The sequence below is a fragment of the Cavia porcellus genome, unplaced genomic scaffold (genome assembly GCF_034190915.1).
Source record: "Cavia porcellus strain 051 isolate PalLab524CR breed Dunkin Hartley unplaced genomic scaffold, mCavPor4.1 scaffold_24, whole genome shotgun sequence".
Classification (NCBI taxonomy): domain Eukaryota; kingdom Metazoa; phylum Chordata; class Mammalia; order Rodentia; family Caviidae; genus Cavia; species Cavia porcellus.
The window spans coordinates 35,796,572-35,816,764 of record NW_026947507.1 but is presented as its reverse complement, the minus strand read 5'-3'; the positions used below and the strand labels follow the sequence as shown (position 1 = coordinate 35,816,764).

The 20,193-nt window shown below is 58.8% G+C and overlaps 3 protein-coding genes across 12 annotated transcripts in view; 1 reads left to right on the top strand and 2 right to left on the bottom strand.

The window, feature by feature from the left end:
* Positions 1-592: 592 nt before the first annotated feature.
* Pdlim2 (PDZ and LIM domain 2) lies at positions 593-12,773 on the bottom strand. Of its 6 annotated transcripts, none has more exons than XM_013143573.3 (10): positions 12,640-12,773; positions 10,371-10,465; positions 9,608-9,759; positions 7,376-7,445; positions 7,108-7,256; positions 6,870-6,963; positions 3,571-3,641; positions 3,225-3,373; positions 2,153-2,270; positions 593-1,137 (listed from the first exon to the last, which is right to left on the bottom strand). In XM_013143573.3, the coding sequence occupies exons 2-10, from the start codon at positions 10,461-10,463 to the stop codon at positions 957-959; spliced, it is 1,077 nt and encodes a 358-aa protein (XP_012999027.1). In that variant the 5' UTR covers positions 10,464-10,465; positions 12,640-12,773; the 3' UTR covers positions 593-956. The 6 variants fall into 6 exon arrangements, with proteins under 6 accessions (XP_012999027.1, XP_063090944.1, XP_012999026.1 ...); XM_063234874.1 differs by having other exon boundaries at positions 3,225-3,370; XM_013143572.3 differs by lacking the exon at positions 12,640-12,773 and adding an exon at positions 11,815-11,952.
* LOC134472714 (uncharacterized) lies at positions 10,524-15,905 on the top strand. 2 transcript variants are annotated; one of them, XR_010042641.1, is made up of 2 exons: positions 10,524-12,754; positions 12,839-15,905. XR_010042641.1 is itself a non-coding variant. In XM_063234876.1 (2 exons), the coding sequence occupies exons 1-2, from the start codon at positions 10,648-10,650 to the stop codon at positions 12,113-12,115; spliced, it is 762 nt and encodes a 253-aa protein (XP_063090946.1). In that variant the 5' UTR covers positions 10,524-10,647; the 3' UTR covers positions 12,116-15,905. The 2 variants fall into 2 exon arrangements, 1 of the variants encoding a protein (XP_063090946.1); XM_063234876.1 differs by having other exon boundaries at positions 10,524-10,797; positions 11,504-15,905.
* Positions 15,195-20,193, bottom strand: part of Sorbs3 (sorbin and SH3 domain containing 3) — a 32,062-nt gene continuing 27,063 nt past the window's right edge. For all 4 annotated transcript variants that reach the window (XM_063234861.1, XM_063234862.1, XM_063234863.1 and 1 more), the window contains 4 exons: positions 19,146-19,439; positions 18,199-18,296; positions 17,775-17,881; positions 15,195-15,903 (listed from right to left, as the gene is read on the bottom strand). In XM_063234861.1, the coding sequence (XP_063090931.1) occupies positions 15,842-15,903; positions 17,775-17,881; positions 18,199-18,296; positions 19,146-19,439 (561 nt within the window). In that variant the 3' untranslated portion in view covers positions 15,195-15,841. The remainder of the gene's footprint in view (positions 15,904-17,774; positions 17,882-18,198; positions 18,297-19,145; positions 19,440-20,193) is intronic.

Sequence of the window (20,193 nt, the reverse complement as noted above, 5' to 3'; positions counted from 1 at the left end):
TCCAGTATCCCCACCGCTGTGGACGCCAATTCCCTTTCCTGAGCAAACTCCCTGCCATGGGTGGCCCTAGACACAAGGTGGCGCCAAAGAGGCCACCCATTTCCCAACCGCGGTGCCCCAGGGATTCCTGTGCCAGCCAGACTGCCTTGATCTTTCCTATAAAAATAAAGGTTGGTCACTGGGCAGCCATCCAGGTGAAAGGTAACACGATGCTATCGAGGTGTAAATTATATCCACAGGTGCTGGAGGAGGTAACACACAGCCTGCATCAATGTACCTGCACCGAAGAGCCAGACAGCACAGGTTGCCCTGAGACATGGCACCCTATGAAAAGTAAAGCTGAGGCTGCCACCATCCTGGACCAACTGGCAGCATCCAGCAGCATCCTCAAGAACCTTCTAAAAGCCAGGTGTGGTGGCCTCCGGCTGTAATCCCAGCACTTGGGAGGCTGAGGCAGGAGGACTGCAGTGAATTGGAGGCCAGCTAGGCTGCATAGAGTTCAGGGCTGAAGGAGGTGAACTAAGAAGGGACACAGGGGACACACTCTACTCAAGGGCCGGGGAATGAGAGAACAGGAAAGAAACCCATCTGCTTGGCTGTGTGCACCCATATACATATATTTATAGAGCTCGTGTCCGACACTGCACAGTGATTACCGTTGGCCTCTGGCCCACCCCCTCCTTCCTGATCCTTCTGTTTCTGTCCCATCCTGTACATAAAATATCAATCGTGCAGGCCACTTCAGCAGGTGGCACAGTGCCTGTCCTACAGGGGGAAGGCTGGGAGGGTAGGGCTACTCTAGGCATCCAAAGCCCCTAGTTCCAGTCCTTAGCCTCATCCAGCGAGGACCAAGGGGTCTTTTGTCCCCAAACTGAGTTCATGTAAGAGCCACCCCCCACCACTGCCTCTTCCCTGCAAGGTGCTCTCCAAGGACCGGCATCCAGGGTGCCCCAGGTTCAGGGCCGAGGGCTGGGGGCAGCGGAGCGTGCTGAGTAGCGCTGGCGGGCGTGCTTCTCACAATACAGCTCGTCGCCCACCCAGAAGTGGCCGCGCATCCTCAGGTTCAGCCCACAGTCTGCACAGGCATAGCAGCCGGGGTGGCGGTACCGGCCCTCCTGGATGCGCACAGCCTGGTTCCTGCGGGGAACAAGAGGATGGATGAGTGGACAGGAAGACCACGTATAAGCCCTTTACCCCTGAGTCTGGTCCCCAGTCAGAGTCAGGACCTGGGACATGCAGACCTTCTCGGGGATCTGAATTCCAGGACTCCCTCAAGAATCTCCCTTCAACGATTTCCAACACACACACACACACACACACACACACACACACACACACACACATGCAGCCCAGCATACACAAAACACCCATACACACACCCCATCAGCAGCTGTGATCAACAACAGAAGTCACCCTTCCCCTACACAAAGACACGAAGACTGATAAAAGTCTGGTGCCTTGGACTCTGGAGAGAGCTGTGGTTCTCAGCATAGCCCCTGGGGCAGGACCACCAGCACCAGCATCTAGGAGGCAGCCAGACATGCACGCTGCAGACCCGAGGCTTGCTGAGGTGGGGATCCAGCTGGGCACGTAGCCTGGGTGTCCCCCTGAAAATGCACCCACTCAGAGTGACTTCTGCACGCAGTGGGGCTGGGTCTTTACCTCTTCTTGAGCTGCAGCCTATCCAGATGAAGGGTTTGCCCTACAGCAAGTCACCTGACCCTCGACCAATGCTTGGAATGTCTACCTGAGGGGGCATCAATCCTGGAGAGACTTCGACCTACTCTGATGCCACCCACTGAGAACAAACCTACCCTGGAAACCCAGCCTGCTTCATGGCCAAGGGAGGGGAAGAGGGAGATTTTCCAGGAGGGGCCTTGTCTAGGGGCAGATGTGGGAGGCCTGGAGGTTGCAGAGGGGAAACCTCCAACAGCAGCATTTCTCATTCCTCTGGGGAGAGGAGCGGAAGCAGGGAGGAGGGGAGGATGAGAGGAGGAGGTGGCCAGGAAGCACCAGCCAGGCATTCATGGGAAGGCTGCAAAGGGCCCAACCCCCCGCTGCCTGGCACAGGGTCCCTGAGGGTCCCTGGCCCCTCCCTGCCAAAAGGCACCCTGCCATTCTCCTGTCCCTGTTCCTGTCCCCCCACACTCACGTGATGCTGGTGCTGCACTTCTCGCAGGTGTGGAGCTTGGGCGGGGTGGCCAGGGCCCTGGACGTGGGCAGGGAGGACTGGGGGCTCAGTAAGCTGGGCACGATGGCAGGCGTGCCACCTGGGAGGGTGGGAGACAGACACACCCAAGCTCAGCCATCCTCAGCAGCCGTCAGGCCATGATGGCTCCTGGGCCGCTCCCAGACTAGTCACAGAAGGTCCACTTAGACACACACCTCTGGGGTCCCAGCGGGCGTGGGTGACGGTGGGGAAGGAGGACTGAGAATGGCAGCCAGGCTCTGAGATGGGGTTGCTGGATGACTGGAAGCACGACCCAAGGCCAAGTCTGCCCCTCTAGGTCTCTGGGCACATCTGTGCCGAGTCCGTGCTTGTGCCAACAGAAAACAGTCCCGGGAGGTCACAGCACCCCAGTGCCTTTGTCCAGTCTTCAGAGGGCTTTTATATGCACCACTGTATGTGAGCCACGAACTATTGCCCTGGTCATTGTGCCACTCTGCCCTCACTCCTGTCTGCCCTTTCTGCTGGTCTTGGCCCCTCAAGGAATATCCTGTTTCCCACAGCAGGGAGCTGGCCAGGCCTGTCTGCCCCAAAGGAGCTCCTCATCTTCCATCCCTACGCTGCATACTTGTGCTCCATCAACAGGCACATCCGTGTTTGTGGAATGAATAACTGTGGTCACACGTGGCCTGCACTGCTATCCATGGCATCTTACCCAGCGGAAGGCCTAAACTACCCTGCTGGGTCAGGGGTCTCCCCCTGGCCAGGCTGTTCTCTGTTGCCCACACCCAAAAGCACTCTGGCTGCCACGTTCCTCGGTGCTCCCGGCCCAATCTTAAGGCCATTCGCTTAACCGTGAATCTTGTTGCAAGGCCCAGTTAGATTCCCCTCCTCCCAGAGGGCCGTCTTGGTGCCAGCCAGTGTTGCCGGCCACCTTCTGGGTGCGCATCTCGTACCCCTGAGCCCACTGGAAGCTGCTCCAGGACAGGCAGCGTGGTGGCCGGGCACTTAGGAAACACCGGTGCCCCAGCTTCCTCCCAGCGCAACCGAGCCTCACCTCTCTCCTCAGCCTCCAGGGCTTCCTGCAGGAGTCGAAAGGAGCTGGACTGGCGCGGGGCTGCCCGCCCCTCGCGGTTTTCCTGCAGCATCTTGAACACCTCTGAGTCCTCTTCCAGCAGGAAGTTCCCGGCTTCGGAGTTCGGGCTGCTGCAGGGCGGGGCCGCAGGGATGAGGGTCCGGAACCGTGCAAGGAGGGAGGGGTGGGGTGGGGTGGTGGGGGCGTCCTGGATCCCGGATTTGCTGGGCGGGGATTCATCCCTCGGGGAAGCCCGGGCCCCAACCGAACCCGCCCAGGCCCTTCAGGAGCACCCCACCCCCACCCCATCCGTAGGCCCCGCTGGTACCTGATCCTAGGGCTGGAGGACCGTGGGGGCAGCACCCGCACAGCCAAGTCTCCCTCCCGGCCCGGGCCGGCCTGTGGGAGGAAGGCAGCGGGGAGGAGTCAGCGGTAGCCAGCCCAGGCCCGCGGGCAGGCGCTGATTCCCAGGCTCCCGCCAGGGGGCGTGCGGCCCTCACTGCCCCCAGGCCTAGGCGCAGGCCCTAGGGATGCGGGTCCAGAAGGGAACCGAGGCCGCACCCTGCTACAGGAGTTCTGCCGGGAGCCTGGGCAGATGCAGGAAGCTGGAAACCAGGTCCCCTCTGCCAGGTTGTACGCTGCACATCCTGAAAGAGGTGCACACTGGGCCGGGCTCTGTCCAGGAGAAGCAGGGCAGAAGGAGCACGCGGGCACCCTGCAGCGAGCAGCCCATAGATGAAGGAAGCGCGTGGGGCTCTGCACCAGCCCCTCTGCTTTCCTAGCAGGTCCTTTCCTACCTCTCACTTGGCCCTGGCCCCAGCCCCAGATGGCTTGGGCTCTGGGAAGCCCACACCTTGGCCCCAGCAGTGCTGTCTTCTTGGGCTGTGGCCTTTGCTCTCCAAGTGGAAATCTCGGCTTTTCACCCCAGTTGTGGATCTGATTGATGCTGGAGGCCAGTTTCCTTTCAAGCGCCCTTGTCACCCTAACTCTACTAAGTGAGGAGCCCCAGCACGGTGGCTGTCCACCTACAGTCCTAGAACTCTGGGAGACTGAGGCAAGCAGATCACAGGTCCCAGCCCAGCCTGGGTAATTTAGCAACTGAACTGAGACCTTGTCTGTCTCTGTCCCTATCTCTCTGCCTCTCTCTGTCTCTGCCTCTCTCTCTCTGCCTCTCTCTGCCTCTATTTTCTCTTTTGTACCAGTAGTTGAACTCAGGACCTCACACTTGCTAGGCAGGCCCTGCATTACTGAGCTACAACCCTGGCCCTCGACTTTGCCTTAAAAAAAATTTTTATACCAACGTCTCACTATGAGGATGACCCTGAATTCACTATGACTCACTATATATCCGAGGCTGGTCTCAAACTCATCATGTTCCTCCTGCTCAGTCTCTGACTGCTAAGATTACAGGCATGTGCTACCATACCCACCTGAAAAACAAAACAAAAATTTAAAAATAGAACTTTTTAAGAGGCTGGGCATACAGCCTCGGTGACACCGGGGATTGCACCAGGGGCCTTCCAAAAGGCTTCCAAAGAGCTGAGCCTCACCTCAGCTCTTCCGGGGGTGGGGCTCAAAAGCCTCACTGGGACAGTGGCTGCCTTTGTCTCTCTCTCTCTCCTTTCCTTCCTCCTAGGCAACTGGGCCCAGCATGGACCCTTCATCTCCAAGTGCAGGAGGGTGCTCCTGCTCTGCCCTTCAATCTGCAGCTGGCACCCCTGCAGGGAACTTGGGGTGCCGTGGTGAGTGGGGCAGCAGGACAGGGGTTAAGGGTTATGGGGACACCAGGAAAAATTCTGCAGTTCAATAGATTTAGAAAGTTAATCCGATCAAACATCAAATGTCCTTCTTTCTCACGGCCTTTGAGCCTCTAAGAGACTAAAGCTCAGTAGGTCGAAAGAGGGACACAGGATCCTGTGCCCCCCATACCCATCCCATACCCCGTGGGGCTAGGAGCTCTTCTGTTTTTCCACAGATGCATCCCGGGAGCCCAGAGAGTGCCAGACACAAAGCAGCTGTGCCATGAATATTTGCCAGCAGAATGACAGGAGTCCTTAGGGTCAGAGGAGGGAATTGTGCACCCATTTCCGCGGACTCTGAGAGAGCAGAAAGGGTACCCAGTCCAGCCTCCCAGCAGAGGTGCGTGACTGACCAGCATCTCCAGGCACCCAGCCAGGCTGCCCTTTCATGGGGGGCCTGTTCAAACACCAATTGCTGCCCAACACCCTATGCTCCTTTCGGCAGGTTTGACTGGGGCCTGAGAACCTGTATTTCCAACAGATTCCCAGATGTTAATGATAGTTTAAGAGCCACCGGGCATGGAGGTGCATGTTTATAAACTTGGGAGGCTGAAATAGGAGGATTGCTCTGAGTTTGAGGTCAGCCTGGGCTCCATAGTGAATTTAAGGTCAGCCTGAACAATGTAGCAAGTCCCTGTCTCAAAAACAAAAACAAGACCCGAAGAACACACACTATACCACCTACATGCCCTCTTGCCAGGGAGGGGGCTTTCCCTGTAGTGCCCCTTGAGACAATAGCCCTCGGGGGCTGGAAGAAGGCAGGTAGGAGGACACAGGACGCCCTTGACCTCTAGCCTGAGGCCAAGTTCACTCCCAGCCTGTCTGGGACCACAACTCAGGTCCCCTCAGTCCAAATCTTGCAGGCCCTACCCAGATGGAGGCCCCGCCTCCTGCTTGCCCATCACCCTTTTTCCAGCCCCACCCCTTCTAACCTCCGTGGCCAGCAAAATTCCTGAGGAGGCCTCCTCAGGCCGCCCTGGCCCCTGCTCTCTCCCCCTTCCCATAAAGCCCCCTGCTTTTCTAATTAATACCACACTGGCTGGGCTTAATTGCTCCAAAATCATCTCACATGTTTAACTTAGCTGACAACTGCTTCCCACACGATTAAAGACAGGCATCTCATGAAGCGCACTGCAGAGTGGCCAGGATGCCCACCCCACTGGTCCCCAGGCAGTCCCCATGCTGCAGCACCCGCCAAGATCCTGCCCCACCCTTCTCTAGAAACCCCCATCCTTCATCCCCTCCCCCAACCACCCCCAAATGCTCTGCTCCCTGGAATGCAGAACCAACCCGAGGTGAGATTCCAGCAGCTGGGCCTCATCCCCTGCGCCCCAAAGGCTGGACACGCCCCCAGCAGCTGTGGTCAGGGCTGCTGGCTGCCTCTCCCTCACCCGCTCACCCCTGCCCTTGGGGAGGAGAAATGCCACCCAGGTTAGGCTGTCACCAGTGGGCCTAGGGACCTGGGTGGACAAGGGCCCAGCAGAGAAGGGGGAGCAGGTGGATGGAACGAGCCCAGGGCAGCTCAGGGCTGCCCGCAGTCCTTTGGGGGCTCCCAGGCTGAGTCAGGGGACAGAGGGGCTGGGATGGGAGTCAGGGCTCAGATGGGAGGAATGTGCCAGAGCCCAGCCACCGCCAGAGCCCAGAGGGGATGTCAGCAAAACTATGTCTGTCCCGGCCCAAGAGAAACACAGGGGAAGGAGGCAGGGAGGGAGGCGGCTGAAAGGAGCTCCGCACTCGCCTGTCGCTAGGAGAGGGCCCCACAGGTGGCACCAGCTGGCAGCCCAGCCAGTGACATGGGAGGCGCCTCTTCATCCCAGAGAAGCCTCACCTGTCGGCATGCGGGGCGGCCCCCGGGGGACGGGCAGGACAAGTGGTCCACGGTGGCACTGGAGAGGGCGGCCGAGTGGGCCAAGCTCTGGAAGCTGGAAGGGCAGATGGCAGACGATGGTTGACACGGTGCCGCCCCACCGAGCACGCCCCGGGCACTAGGGGGCCCCCAGGCTTCCCTGCTCACATCTGAGGCTCAGCGAGTCTGGGGGGCGTCAGGCCAGGGCCCGCTTGCTCACCTGTGGCCAGTGGGGGCCTCTCCCGCCAGGCCCAGGGGGCTGCTGGGGGGCGGGGTGAAGGGGCTGCCGGGCCGCGGGCTGAGGGAGGCTGGGCTGGAGTAGGAGGACCACAGGGAGGACTGGCTGTCGGGGCGGGTCCTCAGGGACCCCTGTGGAGAGAGGGGCTGCGCTAAGAGCTGGGCTGGAGCCCTCCGCCCACCTCCAGCCGCCATCGCCATCGTCCGCAGGGCAGCTGAGCTCCCGATCCTGGCTGGTGGTATCCGCTCACCTGGAAGCGAGTGGCCAGCACTTCCAAGGAGCCATCGCTGTTGCCCTGCCCTGGAGAGGCAGCCCGAGACCTGAGGGGGCATAGAGAGAGGAGTGTCACCCAGGGCCCAGCCCCCAGTCTGCTTCGTCACACATACTGTCTCAGACCTGGTTCTCAAAACTAAGGGACCACGCAGGGCACCTGGATGTTGCATGTGACACTCAATCCTTTTGTGTGTTGTGTGTGAGGGTTTTTCAACTTTTTTTTTTTTTTTTTTTTTTTTTTTGGTACCAGGGGTCGAATTCACAGGCCCTTATACCACTGAGCTAAACCCTCAGCCCTGAGGATTTTTGAGATAGATTCTTACTTTTTTGTTCAGGCTGACCTTGAATTCACCATGTAGCCCAGGTTGACCTCAAACTCATGATGATCTTCCTGCCTCAGCCTCCTGAGTACTGGGATTAGAGGTACGCACGCCTGTGACTGCAGCACTCTGGAAGGCTGAGGCGGAGGGATGATAAGTTTGAAACCAGCCTGGGGAACTTAATGACTTGCCAAGACCCAGCCTCAAAATAAAAATACAAATAGTTGGGGATGTAGCTCAGTGTGAAGGCCTTGGGTTCAATCCCCAGTACTGAAAAAGAAGGAAAAAAAAAAAAAAAAAAAAGAAAAGAAAAATCAGGGCCAAAACAAAAGAGATTTCATAATCATAATTTCAACAAAAAGTTTCATAATTCAATTTGATTATAAATTCCTGCCATTATCCCCCCTTCCCTTCTTTTCCCTTTTTTTTTTTTTTTTTTTCTTTTTGAGACAGGGTCTCACTGTGCAGTTCAGGCTGGCCTTGGGCTCACTTTGTAGCCCAGGCGGTCTCTAACTTGCAACGATCCACCTGCCTCAGCCTCCCAGTGCTGGGATTACAGGCATGAGCCACCACGCCCCGCTCTTTTCCCAATTTCATGTAGAGTTGTGGATCACTGTGGGGAAGCTGGCTGATCTCATATAAATAATTCTTTAGATTTTAACTTGTGGAGAAGAAAACTGAAGTCCAGGGAGAGACAGTGAGATGCCCAAAGCCCCCAGCTCGTCAGCACCTGGGCCAGACACTCACTTCCTCCCACCCACAGGCTGGACCCCTGCAAGCGGTGCCACTGCCAGCCCGAATGCCCTTGCTCAGGCTCCTCCCTGTCAGGCAGGTGGCACCAGCACCCATCCCCGTCCCCACCACACTGCCTCGCCAGTGCTGCTCCTGGACCACTTGCCTCCTCTGCCGCCCTGGGAAGGGCGCAGGTCAGATCTAGGGGAGCTGACAATAGGGCGTCAACAGAAGACTCAACCAGGCAGAGAAAGGAAGAGCTGGGGTGCAGTTGGAAGCCCAGGGTAGGTGGCTGGTCCCTCCACAGGGACTGGGAGGAAGTAAAGGTGTCAGCTACTGCCTGTCCTTCCCTGCTCGCCTCATAGGTCTTGGTTGCATTTCCACGAGCCCCTCTGCACCTCCTCCTCAGGGTCCCAGTCCTGCAGACTCTCAGACTGGCAAAAGGGAGGCAGTGCTTGCCGGGAGGAGCCTCTGCAGACCACAGACAGGGCCCTCATGAGGAAGGGCATGGAGGTAGGGCTTGGCGAGAGCCTGGCAGCACGGATGGCAGTCGAGAAGCAGGAGGCACTTGACTCAGGTCCAGGCTGCCCAGAGGGCTCTCCTGACTGGAGGATCCCCCAGCGTGCCTGGGTGGTGACTCACTGCAATGCCCCACCCTGGGGAGTCACCTGTCACCCCCACAACCCTGGCATCAAGGCCCAAACCTCATGAGCCCAGGATTCGACTTCACTCAGGGCTCAGAGCAGTGATGGGGAGGAAAGGATGAGCTCTGTGCGCAATGAGCCCCCAACCACTCCTCTGCACCTCTGACAGGAAGGGGTCCTGGCGGCCCAGCCCAGGGAACATCTTGCCCAGAAGTTTCCCCTCTTCAACCCACTTCATGCCCACAGCCTGTACTCTGCACACTCTTGGGAACCAGTCAGACCCGGGCTTCCAGGTGGCTGGTGCCAGCTCGCCCTACCCAGCCTGTGGCTGCACGCCCAGGCTGGCGCCCACCTTCACCCAGCTGGCCACAGGGACACCCTTCTGCCTACCCCACCTCCCACTGCATCTGGGGCTGCCCAGAGCTGGGACCTTGTCACAGACGTGCTAGAGGAGCCCAGGGCAGCCAGGTTGGGGTGGTGGTGGCGGTGGTGGCTGTAGCCGTGCAGGCCTACCTGTCTAACTGCAGTCGCAGGGGAGATGCGCTCTGGCGGATCTTGCTCTGGGCCTCGGCGTGAAGCATGCCCTCTGCGCTCTCCCCATTGATGGCCACAATGATGTCACCAGGCCGGAGGTCAGCGGCCTCAGCCTTGCCCCGCTCATTTACCTGCAAGGAGGAAGACCAGTGAGCCTTGAGTCCCTCTGTTGGGACACACAGGGAAGGTGCCCAAGAAACACAAAAACTCTGCTGAGCCTCTCTGGCTATGAGTCTGTGGGCTAACCAGCTGATCCCTTCCCAAAGCCACAAGGACAGCCCCCACCCCACATAGCCAGCTAAGGGAGGCTACCCACAGAATGCATGATGGCAGGCTTTTAGCACCGAGCTAGAAAATACTTTTGGATAGAGTCCTTCCTGTGCAAATCACACCTTGCCTATGGTTGCCTGCACACTGCACCCTGGCCGGGGCCAGTGGGAGAACACTGCCCAGCATCCCTTAGAGCTCACTGCTGTGACCACCTAAAATGGCTGCCAGCAGGTGTGGGTTAGTGACCCTCCAGGAAAGCGTAGGCTGGTCTGGGCCTACTCCCTCGCACCACATGAAAGCCTGTTTCTGAAGTGTCTCCCACAACCCACACAACAGCCCCCCCCCCATCAGCACTGTCAGCCACAGGCCTCAGGCTCCAGAAGCAAACAAGAAGGGCACCAGAGGAGACCCAGGTGAACAAAGCAGGTCTGACTTTCAGGGTAGCTCCTGTGGTCCTGGAAGCAGCCCTTACCTTGGTTACCATGATGGGTGTGTGGAAATCCCTGCCCCCAGTGATGCGGAAGCCCCAGGGCGCTGGCCCCACCACATCCACAGTCAGCACCATACCTGAGGAAGAGGAGGGGGGCAGGAGGGGGGCTGAGTCCAGCCTACCCAGAGGCAAAAGGGGAAAGTGAGGGATAGGTCTGGGAGCAGCCGGCAGGGCTGGGGGTGTGCAGAGTGGGTAGAGGAAGTGGCTAAGTCCCGCCCTCCTCACCCCTGAGTTTCACTTCCCCCCACTCTGGGAAGCCATGACTCTGAGTTTTCCTGCCCCGTGGGCTTCAGCTGGGCAGGCAGCTGTCCCACTACAGGACCGGAGATTGCTGGAGATGGGTGGGCAGGGGTTCCAAGTGGAGGCAGAGACCCACATTTTCTCCTTCTCCCCTCCTCCACCAGGCTATGTAAGTCTCTCTGGTGTTTGCTTCCTGTCCCCAAAACTGACAGCACAAGGTACTTCCTCCCCACTCTGGGGGAGGCAGACGGGTGGGCTAGGGACAGCAGGGCTCCGGCACAGGAGGGATGGTAAGGAACAGAGTTGGCCTCGCCAGGCTATGCCAAAAGCTGGCCATTATTGGGTGCTGGCTGGGGTCAGGCCAAAGTCTTCAGAGGGGCCAGCTGGCTGCCTGCCCAACCCTGATAATGTGGTTCAGATAGACAAGACCCAGCTCACACCTCCCCCGGGGCCTGCTGCCCTCTGAACAGCCCCAACCTTGGCTGCGGAGCAGTGCACAACCACCCCTGGCACCAACCCACAGGGTGAGCTGCCTCATGTTGCCTGCCAGCATCCGCCTACTGCCCCCTCTGCTGGGCATGAGAGTGTCCATGCAGACCAGGCCCGTGTGGGATTTCCTGAGCCTTGAGATCTGGAGCCAGGAGCCAAGCCCGGCCAGGAAGCTGCAATGCCAGGCTGGGCACCACCCAGCCCAGCACGAATCCTGGGATGCCCAGGGGAGATCCAAAGATCTCACTTTGGTCTGGAGAGAGTGCTGCCCACTCTCCTTAAGGACATCAGGGAGGCAGGGGACTCTTAAGCCAGCGGGTCTGTCCGTCCCACCGCAGCCAGCTGGCTTCCCCTTTTGCCCAGGCCTGGCCTCTGCCCTTCCTCAGGTCCCCAGGCTGGGCGCTGGAGACGCAATCGCCCTGAGATTTCCCAGACCTTTGAGCCGGCCAGTGGACTCCGAGCTGCAGGCAGACGTGCGCGGGGAGGAGCCCAGCCCCGTTGGCCCAGCTCTCCCAGTTCTGGAGCCTTTTCAACTCGAAGGTCAATGTAGCTCGGTTGACCAGACCCGGGGCGTGGTGGTGGTGGGGGGATTCCAGGACCCCGGGTCGCGGCCGAGCGGCTGTGCGGGGTCAGCGGCTGTCAGGGGGCGCGGGGTGCGGGGAGCACGGCGGGCGCGCGCTCACCTGGCTCCGCTCACCTGTCGCGCTGGGCGTCCGGGCCGGGAGCGAGGCGACGAGGGAGCCAGGAAGAGGCAGCAAGGACCGCCGCGCCCGCTACCGCCGTCTGCCCGACTCTCGGGAGAGCGCGCCCGGGGCTCTGCGACCTGCTCCGCCCCTGAGATCCGGGGCCGCCCCTGCCGCGCCCCTGGCCCGGGAAGCCGCCGCCTCCGCGCCTCCGGGTCCCGCGCTGCCACCTGGCCCCGCGAGGAGACCGGTGACAGGCGAGGAGCTCGCGTCCTGCGCGCAGCCAGGAGCTCAGAGCAGCAGCTTAAGGGTTAGCGCCCCGCCCTGCCCCTCCCCAGGCCGCGGGCCCCACAGGCTCTCCCAAGCCAGGGGCGCCAAGCACCCCACTTTCAAGGGAGCCTGATCCCGGCACTCCGGGGCAGGCAGGGCCGGCTGGGTCGGTTTGCGCTCTGCTGGGTTCCTCCACCCGCTCCGGTGCGGTCTCGCATCCACAGATTCCCACGAGCACCACCCCTTCATCCCCACCATCCCTTTCCCGGACGCCAGGGGACTGGCTTGGCGCTGCCCGCCGGGCTCCCTCTCCGCAGCGCCCCGCGTCCCTGCCAGAGATGCCCGCGAGCAGTTCTCCGTGAGCCCATCGGCCAGCGGGGTGGGAAGCACGTGAAGGGTGATGCCTGGCCCGGGGCAGCCCTGCCTGGAGTCGCGCTGGAGGAAGCCCCAACCAACAACCACTGGTGGGCTGTTCTGTCCCTTCCCAGCCACCTGGTCTCAGGCTCCCGGAGTCAGGCAGGACAGCCGGGCAGGGGACCCAGGTGCCCAGTGGTTCCCCAGAGCCATACCTGGCAACCCTCACCCTGGGGAGCTCGAGGCCCAGCCAGCCACCTCCTGCGTCTCCTAACTTGGCGCTCCACTCGGTGCGCATCTGCGGACACAGCTGTAACCTGCGTGGCTCAGGTGTGAGTCATTGCTGGCGAGGTCCTTCGGGAGGAGTTCCCTGAGCACCTCCTCACCACCTCTGTCTCCTCCCCACACCTTCAGCTGCTGTCCCGGGTCACTGCCCTGGCCCCACCTCCTGCAACCGTGGTCCCAGAACTGAGCGGGAAGTGAGCCACTCTCCACTTCAGGGGCTAATCGGAGCCTGAAGGCACCTGCTCTATTGCCTTGCTTTTTGGGCAGGCAAACTGCCTGGGAACTGAATCCAGAGCCTCATGTATGCTCGGCACACTCTCTGCCACAGAGCCACACCCTGCCCCTGGAAGCTCCTTGAGGGAGCAGGAAGCCACAGATAGGGCAAACTGGGCCTCCAGGATGCACAGAGCTCCAGGAACGCCATAGCTGCCTCTCATTGTGTGACCGCGGCAACGTCCTCAGCCTTCGAGGCCTCCGTTTTCCCAAGCAGATGCACAGCTGCTCTGTTGTATGCATCACTCTCCTACAGGCAAAGTCCAAGGGCCACAGAAGGGTGAAACCAGAGTGCCTGCCACAACTGGGGGTGGACAGGAGACCCTGCTCATCCCACAAATATTTATTTTTGGTTTTTGAGACTGGATCTCACCAGGTAGTTCAGGTTACCTTGAACTCATCTTGTAACCCAGGCTGGTTTCGAACTCATGGCAATCCTTCTGCCTCAGCCTCCAGACACAAATCATTATTATTATTATTATTATTTTGAGGCAGGGTCTCTACATAATCCAGACTGGCCTTGAACTTGTGATTCTCCTGCCTCAGCCTCCTGAGTGCTGATATTACAGCACTGCACCAGGCTTCACAAATACAGAGTACCCACCGTGTGCAAGAAACTGCTGGACAAGTACTCAGAGGGACCCTCTTACTGCGGGCCTTAACAGGCCCTGGAAGCATCTCCAGATCCATCTGCATGGTTCTGTGCTGTGAACTGTTTACCAAACCCTCCATGAAAGCAGATCAGCTGATCCGGGTCCCCTGTCTCCATGACACAGAAGGGACCTCCCTAAGTGACTCTGTGTCCCTGGGTACGAGTCCCTCTGCCCACCTCTCTGCTGGGTGAGCCATACCATGGGTGCCTTGACCCTCTCTTCCCCTGCCCCTCACACCAAGGCCCAGGCACAGCACAGAATGCGCCTGGCAGGCAGGCAGCCGCGGACACAGGGTTTGTTTGCTGTATGAGAGCATCCCATCAGAGCCAGGGTGTGGACTGTTTCTGCCCAGGGAAAAGCAGCCCTGATTCTGATGTTTTATGTGGATGGAGCTAGGGTGGAGGGTCACGCCCAAGCTAGGGGTTCTGAGGAGTGGTCATTTCTGGTGAGGACAGCCTGGACCTGCCATGGTAGAGCCAAGCCGTGGCGTGAAGGATGGAGATGAAGCAGGGCATGTAGGTTTCATTCTGTAAGCCACTGTTCAATCCCCACAGGGACCAGGGCACACCCAGGCTCAAGGAACCTGCCGGGGCCAGGCCACCAGCTTGTGGGCCGGGTGCTCCCTTTATCCTGACAGGACCAGACACCACCACCCTTCATGGCAGCAAACAGCTCTCCCCACCTGCCTGGGGCAGCAGCACCCTGCGTGACAGGTGGAGGAGACTAGAGTCCCAGGAAGAACATGGGAGCACCCCAGCCCGTGGCCACCCTGACAGCCCATGCAAACCTCCTCCAGAGGCTCTGGAGAAGCACCATGGGGCCCTGGGCAGAGTATATGCAGCAAGGGGGAACCAAGCTCAGCACTGAATAACTATGTGACTCAGCCGTGTAATTTCTCAGGCCTCGTTTACTTCTCTGGTCAGATGGAAGCCCGTGCAGCTGCCCATGATGCCTGCTTTAGGGAGCAAACCGGTGTCTTACTCCTGCCCCACTCTCCACAGCACCCCAGAAATGGGGCTTCCCTTCTTGGAAAAGCAGCCAGCCCTGGACTGTCCCATCCCTGATGTCCCACAGAAGCCACAGACCCATGGCTCTAAAACTTCAGGGGAGCAGTGTTTTGGCTGGCTGTGCCCTGCCACTCCCAGCTTGCCGCAATCGATTGCTCAAAAACTTGAGTCCAGAAAACAAAATAAACAAGCACACAAGCTTCAGTGCGGAAATGCAATGCACAGAAGGAAAACATTAGCAGTGGAATAGTTAGAAATGTCATCTAGTCTAGCAGCCCCACAGTGGTAGCTCCAAAATAGCCCGCAAACAAGGCCACACTTGATCTCTGGTTTTCTCCTGGCCCTGTGACGTCCACTCAGCACTTCTGGTCCAACAGCTACCCGGTCCCGGGGCTGCTCCTCTCACCTGCACCCGAGGGCTGAGATCTTGAAGATTGCCATGGGGTTTTCCCAGCCTCCCCTTGCATGAACACAACCTGTCGGACCTGACTGGTATGGCCCCCTGCAGGACAGCCCCACGGCGCTCAGCAGGAGGACGATTAGGGGCCAGGCTCTGGAACCCATGTTTATTTTCTGCTCTTGTACAGAAGGAAAGGGGATGCAGGGGGAGATCCGGGTGGCAAGGACAGCAAATGGTCCCCCTATGAACCCTCTGGATCAGGCCTAGTGGCTGTTCAAAAGAGGTGGCCCTGGAGGCTATGATAACCCTGCATCTGTCCCCACTTGCTCCCAGCCCCAGCTGGAGGCCAGAAGGCAAAGGGACAGTGGGCAAGCAGGAGGCCCCTCCAGGCACAGGTGGCCTTTGGTCTCCATCAGGTCAGGAGGCTGGTCCTAGTTAGAGGAACCCCACAGGGTAAAGCTGGGAGCCATCCCTGTTAGAGGGCGCACACAGCGGGCAGGGCCTGGCATGGGGACCAGGGATCTGGTCTTAATAAAGTCTGGAAACAGTCTCCACTTCAAAGCAGACCTCTGTATTTGGGGAGGGGGAGAAGGTGAAGGGCCTGTCAGATGCCTGTGAGTTGTGGGTGGCAACTAGTCCAGGAGGCTCTGAAGAGGCTTGGAGCAGAGGCTGCTGGGGTCTCCGCAGATAGTGGCAGGGTAGGTCTTGGGGGAAGAGGATACGGGGGCCTTGCTCCCCCCACCACATGCAAGCGCTCCCCGCCCCATCCTAGCTGGCTCCAAGCTGCCATGAAGACCATTCACACCGGGGCGACATAATTTCCAGGAAATGTCCCAAATTTCTGGGTCCTCCGGGAGACACCTGAAAGAAGAACATACACACAGCTCGAACCAGAATTGGTGGTGGTGGTGGGGTGTTTGCCTCCGCCACCTGCTGGCCTGGGCCAGAACTGCAGATGGGGCCTGGTTCCCAGCAGAGGAGTTAAGATTTGCTTTCCTCACCTCTGCACCCAGGTGGCAGCAGTTTAGCTAGGCCAAGTGATGCTTCCCAAGCTCAAAAATCAAGTAAGAGAGCTCTCAGCAAATGTGTACAACGGCACACAGCACAAATCACTCCACCCTCCTCCTCTTCCTCCTCCTCCTTTTATTCCCTTTTTTTTTTGAGATATGGTTTTGGTTCAGGCCGGCCATGAACTATGTACCAAGCAAAGGCTGACCTGAAACTCAGTCATTGGCCTGCCTCAGCCTACTGAGGGCTGGGATCCCAGCGTGTACCGCCACACCCGCATCTCCACCCTTCTTTATGAAAGCCAGAAAGCAGGAGGGTGAATCACAGAACTTTTGCCAGCAGAAACCTCACTGGGCTAGCCTGGCACCCTCATTCCAGAGAAGGGTGGGTGAGACCTAAGAGAAAGCCAGGTGAACAGCCCCAAACCACTGCCGCTCAGGGTAGAACTGGGACTGCAGCAGACGCAAGGACCACATTTCCGGGGAAAAGAACACAAAGGCTGGAAGTCCAGGAGTGTGGAAAGACATGAGCCTGGGGTGTGCTGGCGGCCTTGGACCTCCTCCCAGGCCATTACTCTGACTTCTGCCCTGAGAAGCCCTCACTGATGCCAGGCCCCACCTAGAGGGCCCTCCTTTCCTTTTGGCCTCCCCAGGTCATTCCTCTGCCCACCATCCGGGCCTACCACCCACTTCCTCCAGGAAGCCTGCCCTGCCCAGTCCAGACTGATGACCACTGTCATGTGTAAGTGGGCACCTGAAACGTGCTAGTGTAACACAGGGGAAGAGCCTTGTGCTTCCTTTCATTCTAACCTGTGTACATTTGAGCAGCTAAAATGGCCAGTGGCTAGCACTCTTTGGGTGCCAATGTGCGCCATGCCTCTGAGGGCTGGGGTGTGTACCCCAAGTCTAGAGATTTTAGCAGCAGCATAAAAAAATTCAAAAGCAAAAATGTACAAAGTAAAATTACAGTGTGTCCCTAGAAGTAAGGACTATGCACCCGTTATTGCTTAGTAATCACTTGTGTGGCTAGCTGTGGCACATGCGTGAGAGCCCAGCACTAGGAAAGCTGAGGCAGGATGGCTGCCACAAGTTCAAGGCTACTCTGGGCTACATAATGAATTTAAAGTCAACCTGAACCACATAGACCGAACCACAAACCATGCGACTTTGTCTCAAGAAACAAAAGTCACTTGTCTATTAGAAATGTGGTTGGTACTTAAGTGTTGAAATTTAGATCAGAAAAGACAAGATGCCACATCTGGAGTGTCTCTGTAGCCATTCCTGCCCAGGTACCCCCTAACTCTCTGGGCCCTAAGCTCTGCTTGTTGAACGACAGGGCTCTGGCTGCTCACTTCTGTGCTGGCCCACTCTGTGAGGCTGCGGTCTGAACAGGGATCACCCTGAACTAGGCCAGAGCCCACCTGAGGTTTCCTGTGTTAGTGCTGTGTCGGGGCTGCCCTGGGCTACATGCAGTGTATATGGGTGTGGGACTGTGTTCTTCCCTCCAGGAACCCTGCCCTGGGACACAGCAGGGGATCCATCAGGAAGCTGGGTCAGGCCCTCTGCAGGGCCTCTAAGGCGGGGTAACAGGAAGGCTGGCTTTGGGGGAGCAGCCAGTGCCAGGTGGGAAACTAGGTGGGTGTATCAGGCTGGCGGGGAGCAGCCCACCCAGAGGCCCCTGAGATGCCCTTCCAGCCTGCCCCATAGTCATCCCAGCCCACGTACCTACAAACCAGCCATCGTCACACTGCTGCATGACATCCACCCGGTCCCCAGCACGAAGCTCCAGCTCATCCTCATTCTGTGGTCTGTACTGGTACATGGCCCGGTACCTGCAGGGAATGCAGTGTAGCCAGAATCCTCATTGCCCCTTCCCCAGACTGGGCGGAAGTTCAGGCTCAACCAAGAGCTGCCACTTCCTGCGAATGTCTCCGGCTCCCCCAGTACTCCTCGCTGCGTCTAAATCCCTTAGGTCAGTGATGTGCAGCAAGCTGTTTGTATCATTAAAAGGTTCACCGTCACTGCTGCAGAAGCTCTGCAAGGACAAATGTCACCCAAGAGGCATTGCCACGCCCGAGGTGGGGGCCAGGTGCTCAGTGCTACCTCAGTGATCCCGATCCAGAACGAGTGCCCTCAGGTGGTAACTCACGGGGTCCAGTGTATCTGCGTGGTGCTGGGCAGCGAGGTATCCGAGGGATGGCTGGGGCCTGGAGGGTGTGACAGTGCTGGGCCAGGGGTGCCGAGACTCTGGAGGTTCACAGGAGGAAAGGGGGGTCACATGGAAGCAGCATCAGACAGAAGCTAACAAGGTGTGTATCCTACACACTTCTAGATCCTGTCTCACAAATCCCTTAATTCCAGGAGTGTGCCAGGACTTCTTCCTTTTCATAGATGCCAGGAAGTAGGCCTGGAGCGGTAAGTGACTGACTTTTTCCCCCTAGTACTGGGGATGGAACCCAGGGCCTCTACCCTGAGCCATAGCTCCAGTGCCCCCTCCCCACCTTTTTGAGACAAGGTCTAAATTGTACAGGAGGATCTTAAACTTGCAGTCCTTCTGCCTCAGTCTCCCAAGTGGTGGATTACAGGAGCTAGCACTGTGTCCAGCTAAGTGACTGGATTTCTGAGTGCCAGCAAGGACAACACTGGGAATCCATGGGAGCCCCACACAGGGCTGCACCTTCTCAGACAGGAGTGCTGGGTGAACAGGTGCTCACATGGGTCACAAAGCCCCAGGGACAGTGCTGCTCCCTATGTCAGCTGTGATAACCTCCCACTCAAACCCATCCATGCATCCTCCCCACTGGAAACCTGAATCTTCACTGTTCTGACGAGAACACAACCCCAGAGATGTGAAAGCACCCTTTCTGGCTTACACAGCAGGCAACTGGCACCTGCCTTGCAGGTCCACAGTGCCCCAGGCAAATGTTGACAGAGTGGCATCTGGAAGGCCACCAGGTTTGGGCTGGCATTGGGGTTCGACCTAAAGCAGGCTGGCTGAAGTCTGGAGTTCCTGGAGCTGGCCAGTGTGCCCTCTACTCTGGCCTGGGCAAGACTCCCAATGGATGCCAGACCTGGGGTGGGACCTGGCCATCTCACCTGGGTCTGGGGCCTGGGCTCCGTGAGGCCGGTGCGCCGGGGCGAGGCACAGCACCCCCAGTCCGCTGGGTTGGCCGGGCTGCGTGGGGCCGGGCGGGCAGCAGAGGTCGGGCGGGCAGCGGGGGTCAGGCGGGGGGACACGGGAAGCTGGGGGCCGTCATCGCAGAAGCGGAGCCGGGGCTCACGGCACACCTGCACATAGCTGGCGGGGAAGATGCCCTGGCGCCCGGTGCCCGTGATGCGCCCCTCGTACCAGCTCTCGTTCACCTTGCGGATCAGGCAGATGCGCTCCCCCTGCAGGCAGGGAGGGTGAGTGCGCCCCTCATCCCCACCCAGACTCCTTCCCTCCCCAAGGCGCCAATCACAGGGCAGCTGGTGGTGCACAGATGCAAGCTGGGCTCTGCCCAGTCCCAGGGCGCTGAAGGGTGTGTGTGGGGGGGTGAGCTGCTCATCCTCTCTCAGCTTCTCTCCTCCAGTGTCAGATCTGGCCAGATGACGGCAGGCTTGGGAAAGCAGCAGCGCCTGCCTCCCATGTGGGGACAGTCTGTCACCAACGCGGCAAAGCACAACGTGCCCAGGGCAGGTGCTGCTCTCCAGCCCCCAGCTGACTGCGGTTAGGAGCAGGACCACTACCCCCTGGGGAGTGGGGGCTTCATCTGCTCTGTCCTATCCAGCCACTTGCTTCCCCTCGTCCCTGGGACTGGGTCCTCTGGGTGGTATTCCCCAAGAGCGCTCATGAACTCTATCCCCAGAGTAATCCCAGTGAGGTCGGTTCTTTACTTTCCAGGACAGCATTTTTCAAAATACTTTCAAATAATCTATAGTTAAAAAACTGTGCAGCACCCACACACGCCATCTGCCTGGAGTCTGATCAGGTAACCCCTCTCTTGTGGGCCTTTACACTGAGCTACGTCCCCAGTCCTCCTCTTATTTTTTGAGAGGCTGGGCTCCAACTTGCGATCCTACTGCCTCAGCCTCCCAGAGGAGCTGGGATTACAGCCTGTGCCACCAAGCCAGGTTCCTCTCTTTTACACTTTTTTTTCTCAGT

What these genes read in the sequence shown, in the direction of transcription:
- LOC134472714 (XM_063234876.1), top strand. Translation starts at nt 10,648, where the DNA reads ATGACTCTGAGTTTTCCTGCCCCGTGGGCTTCAGCTGGGCAGGCAGCT. An exon ending in CCCCTCCTCCACCAGGCTAT is followed by an intron (nt 10,798 to 11,503) that starts GTAAGTCTCTCT and finishes GCCCTTCCTCAG; the next exon opens with GTCCCCAGGCTGGGCGCTGG.
- Pdlim2 (XM_013143573.3), bottom strand. Translation starts at nt 10,463, where the DNA reads ATGGTGCTGACTGTGGATGTGGTGGGGCCAGCGCCCTGGGGCTTCCGC. An exon ending in CTGCGACTGCAGTTAGACAG is followed by an intron (nt 7,446 to 9,607) that starts GTAGGCCTGCAC and finishes ATGCCCCCTCAG; the next exon opens with GTCTCGGGCTGCCTCTCCAG. An exon ending in TCCTCCAGCCCTAGGATCAG is followed by an intron (nt 3,374 to 3,570) that starts GTACCAGCGGGG and finishes CCCGCCCTGCAG; the next exon opens with CAGCCCGAACTCCGAAGCCG.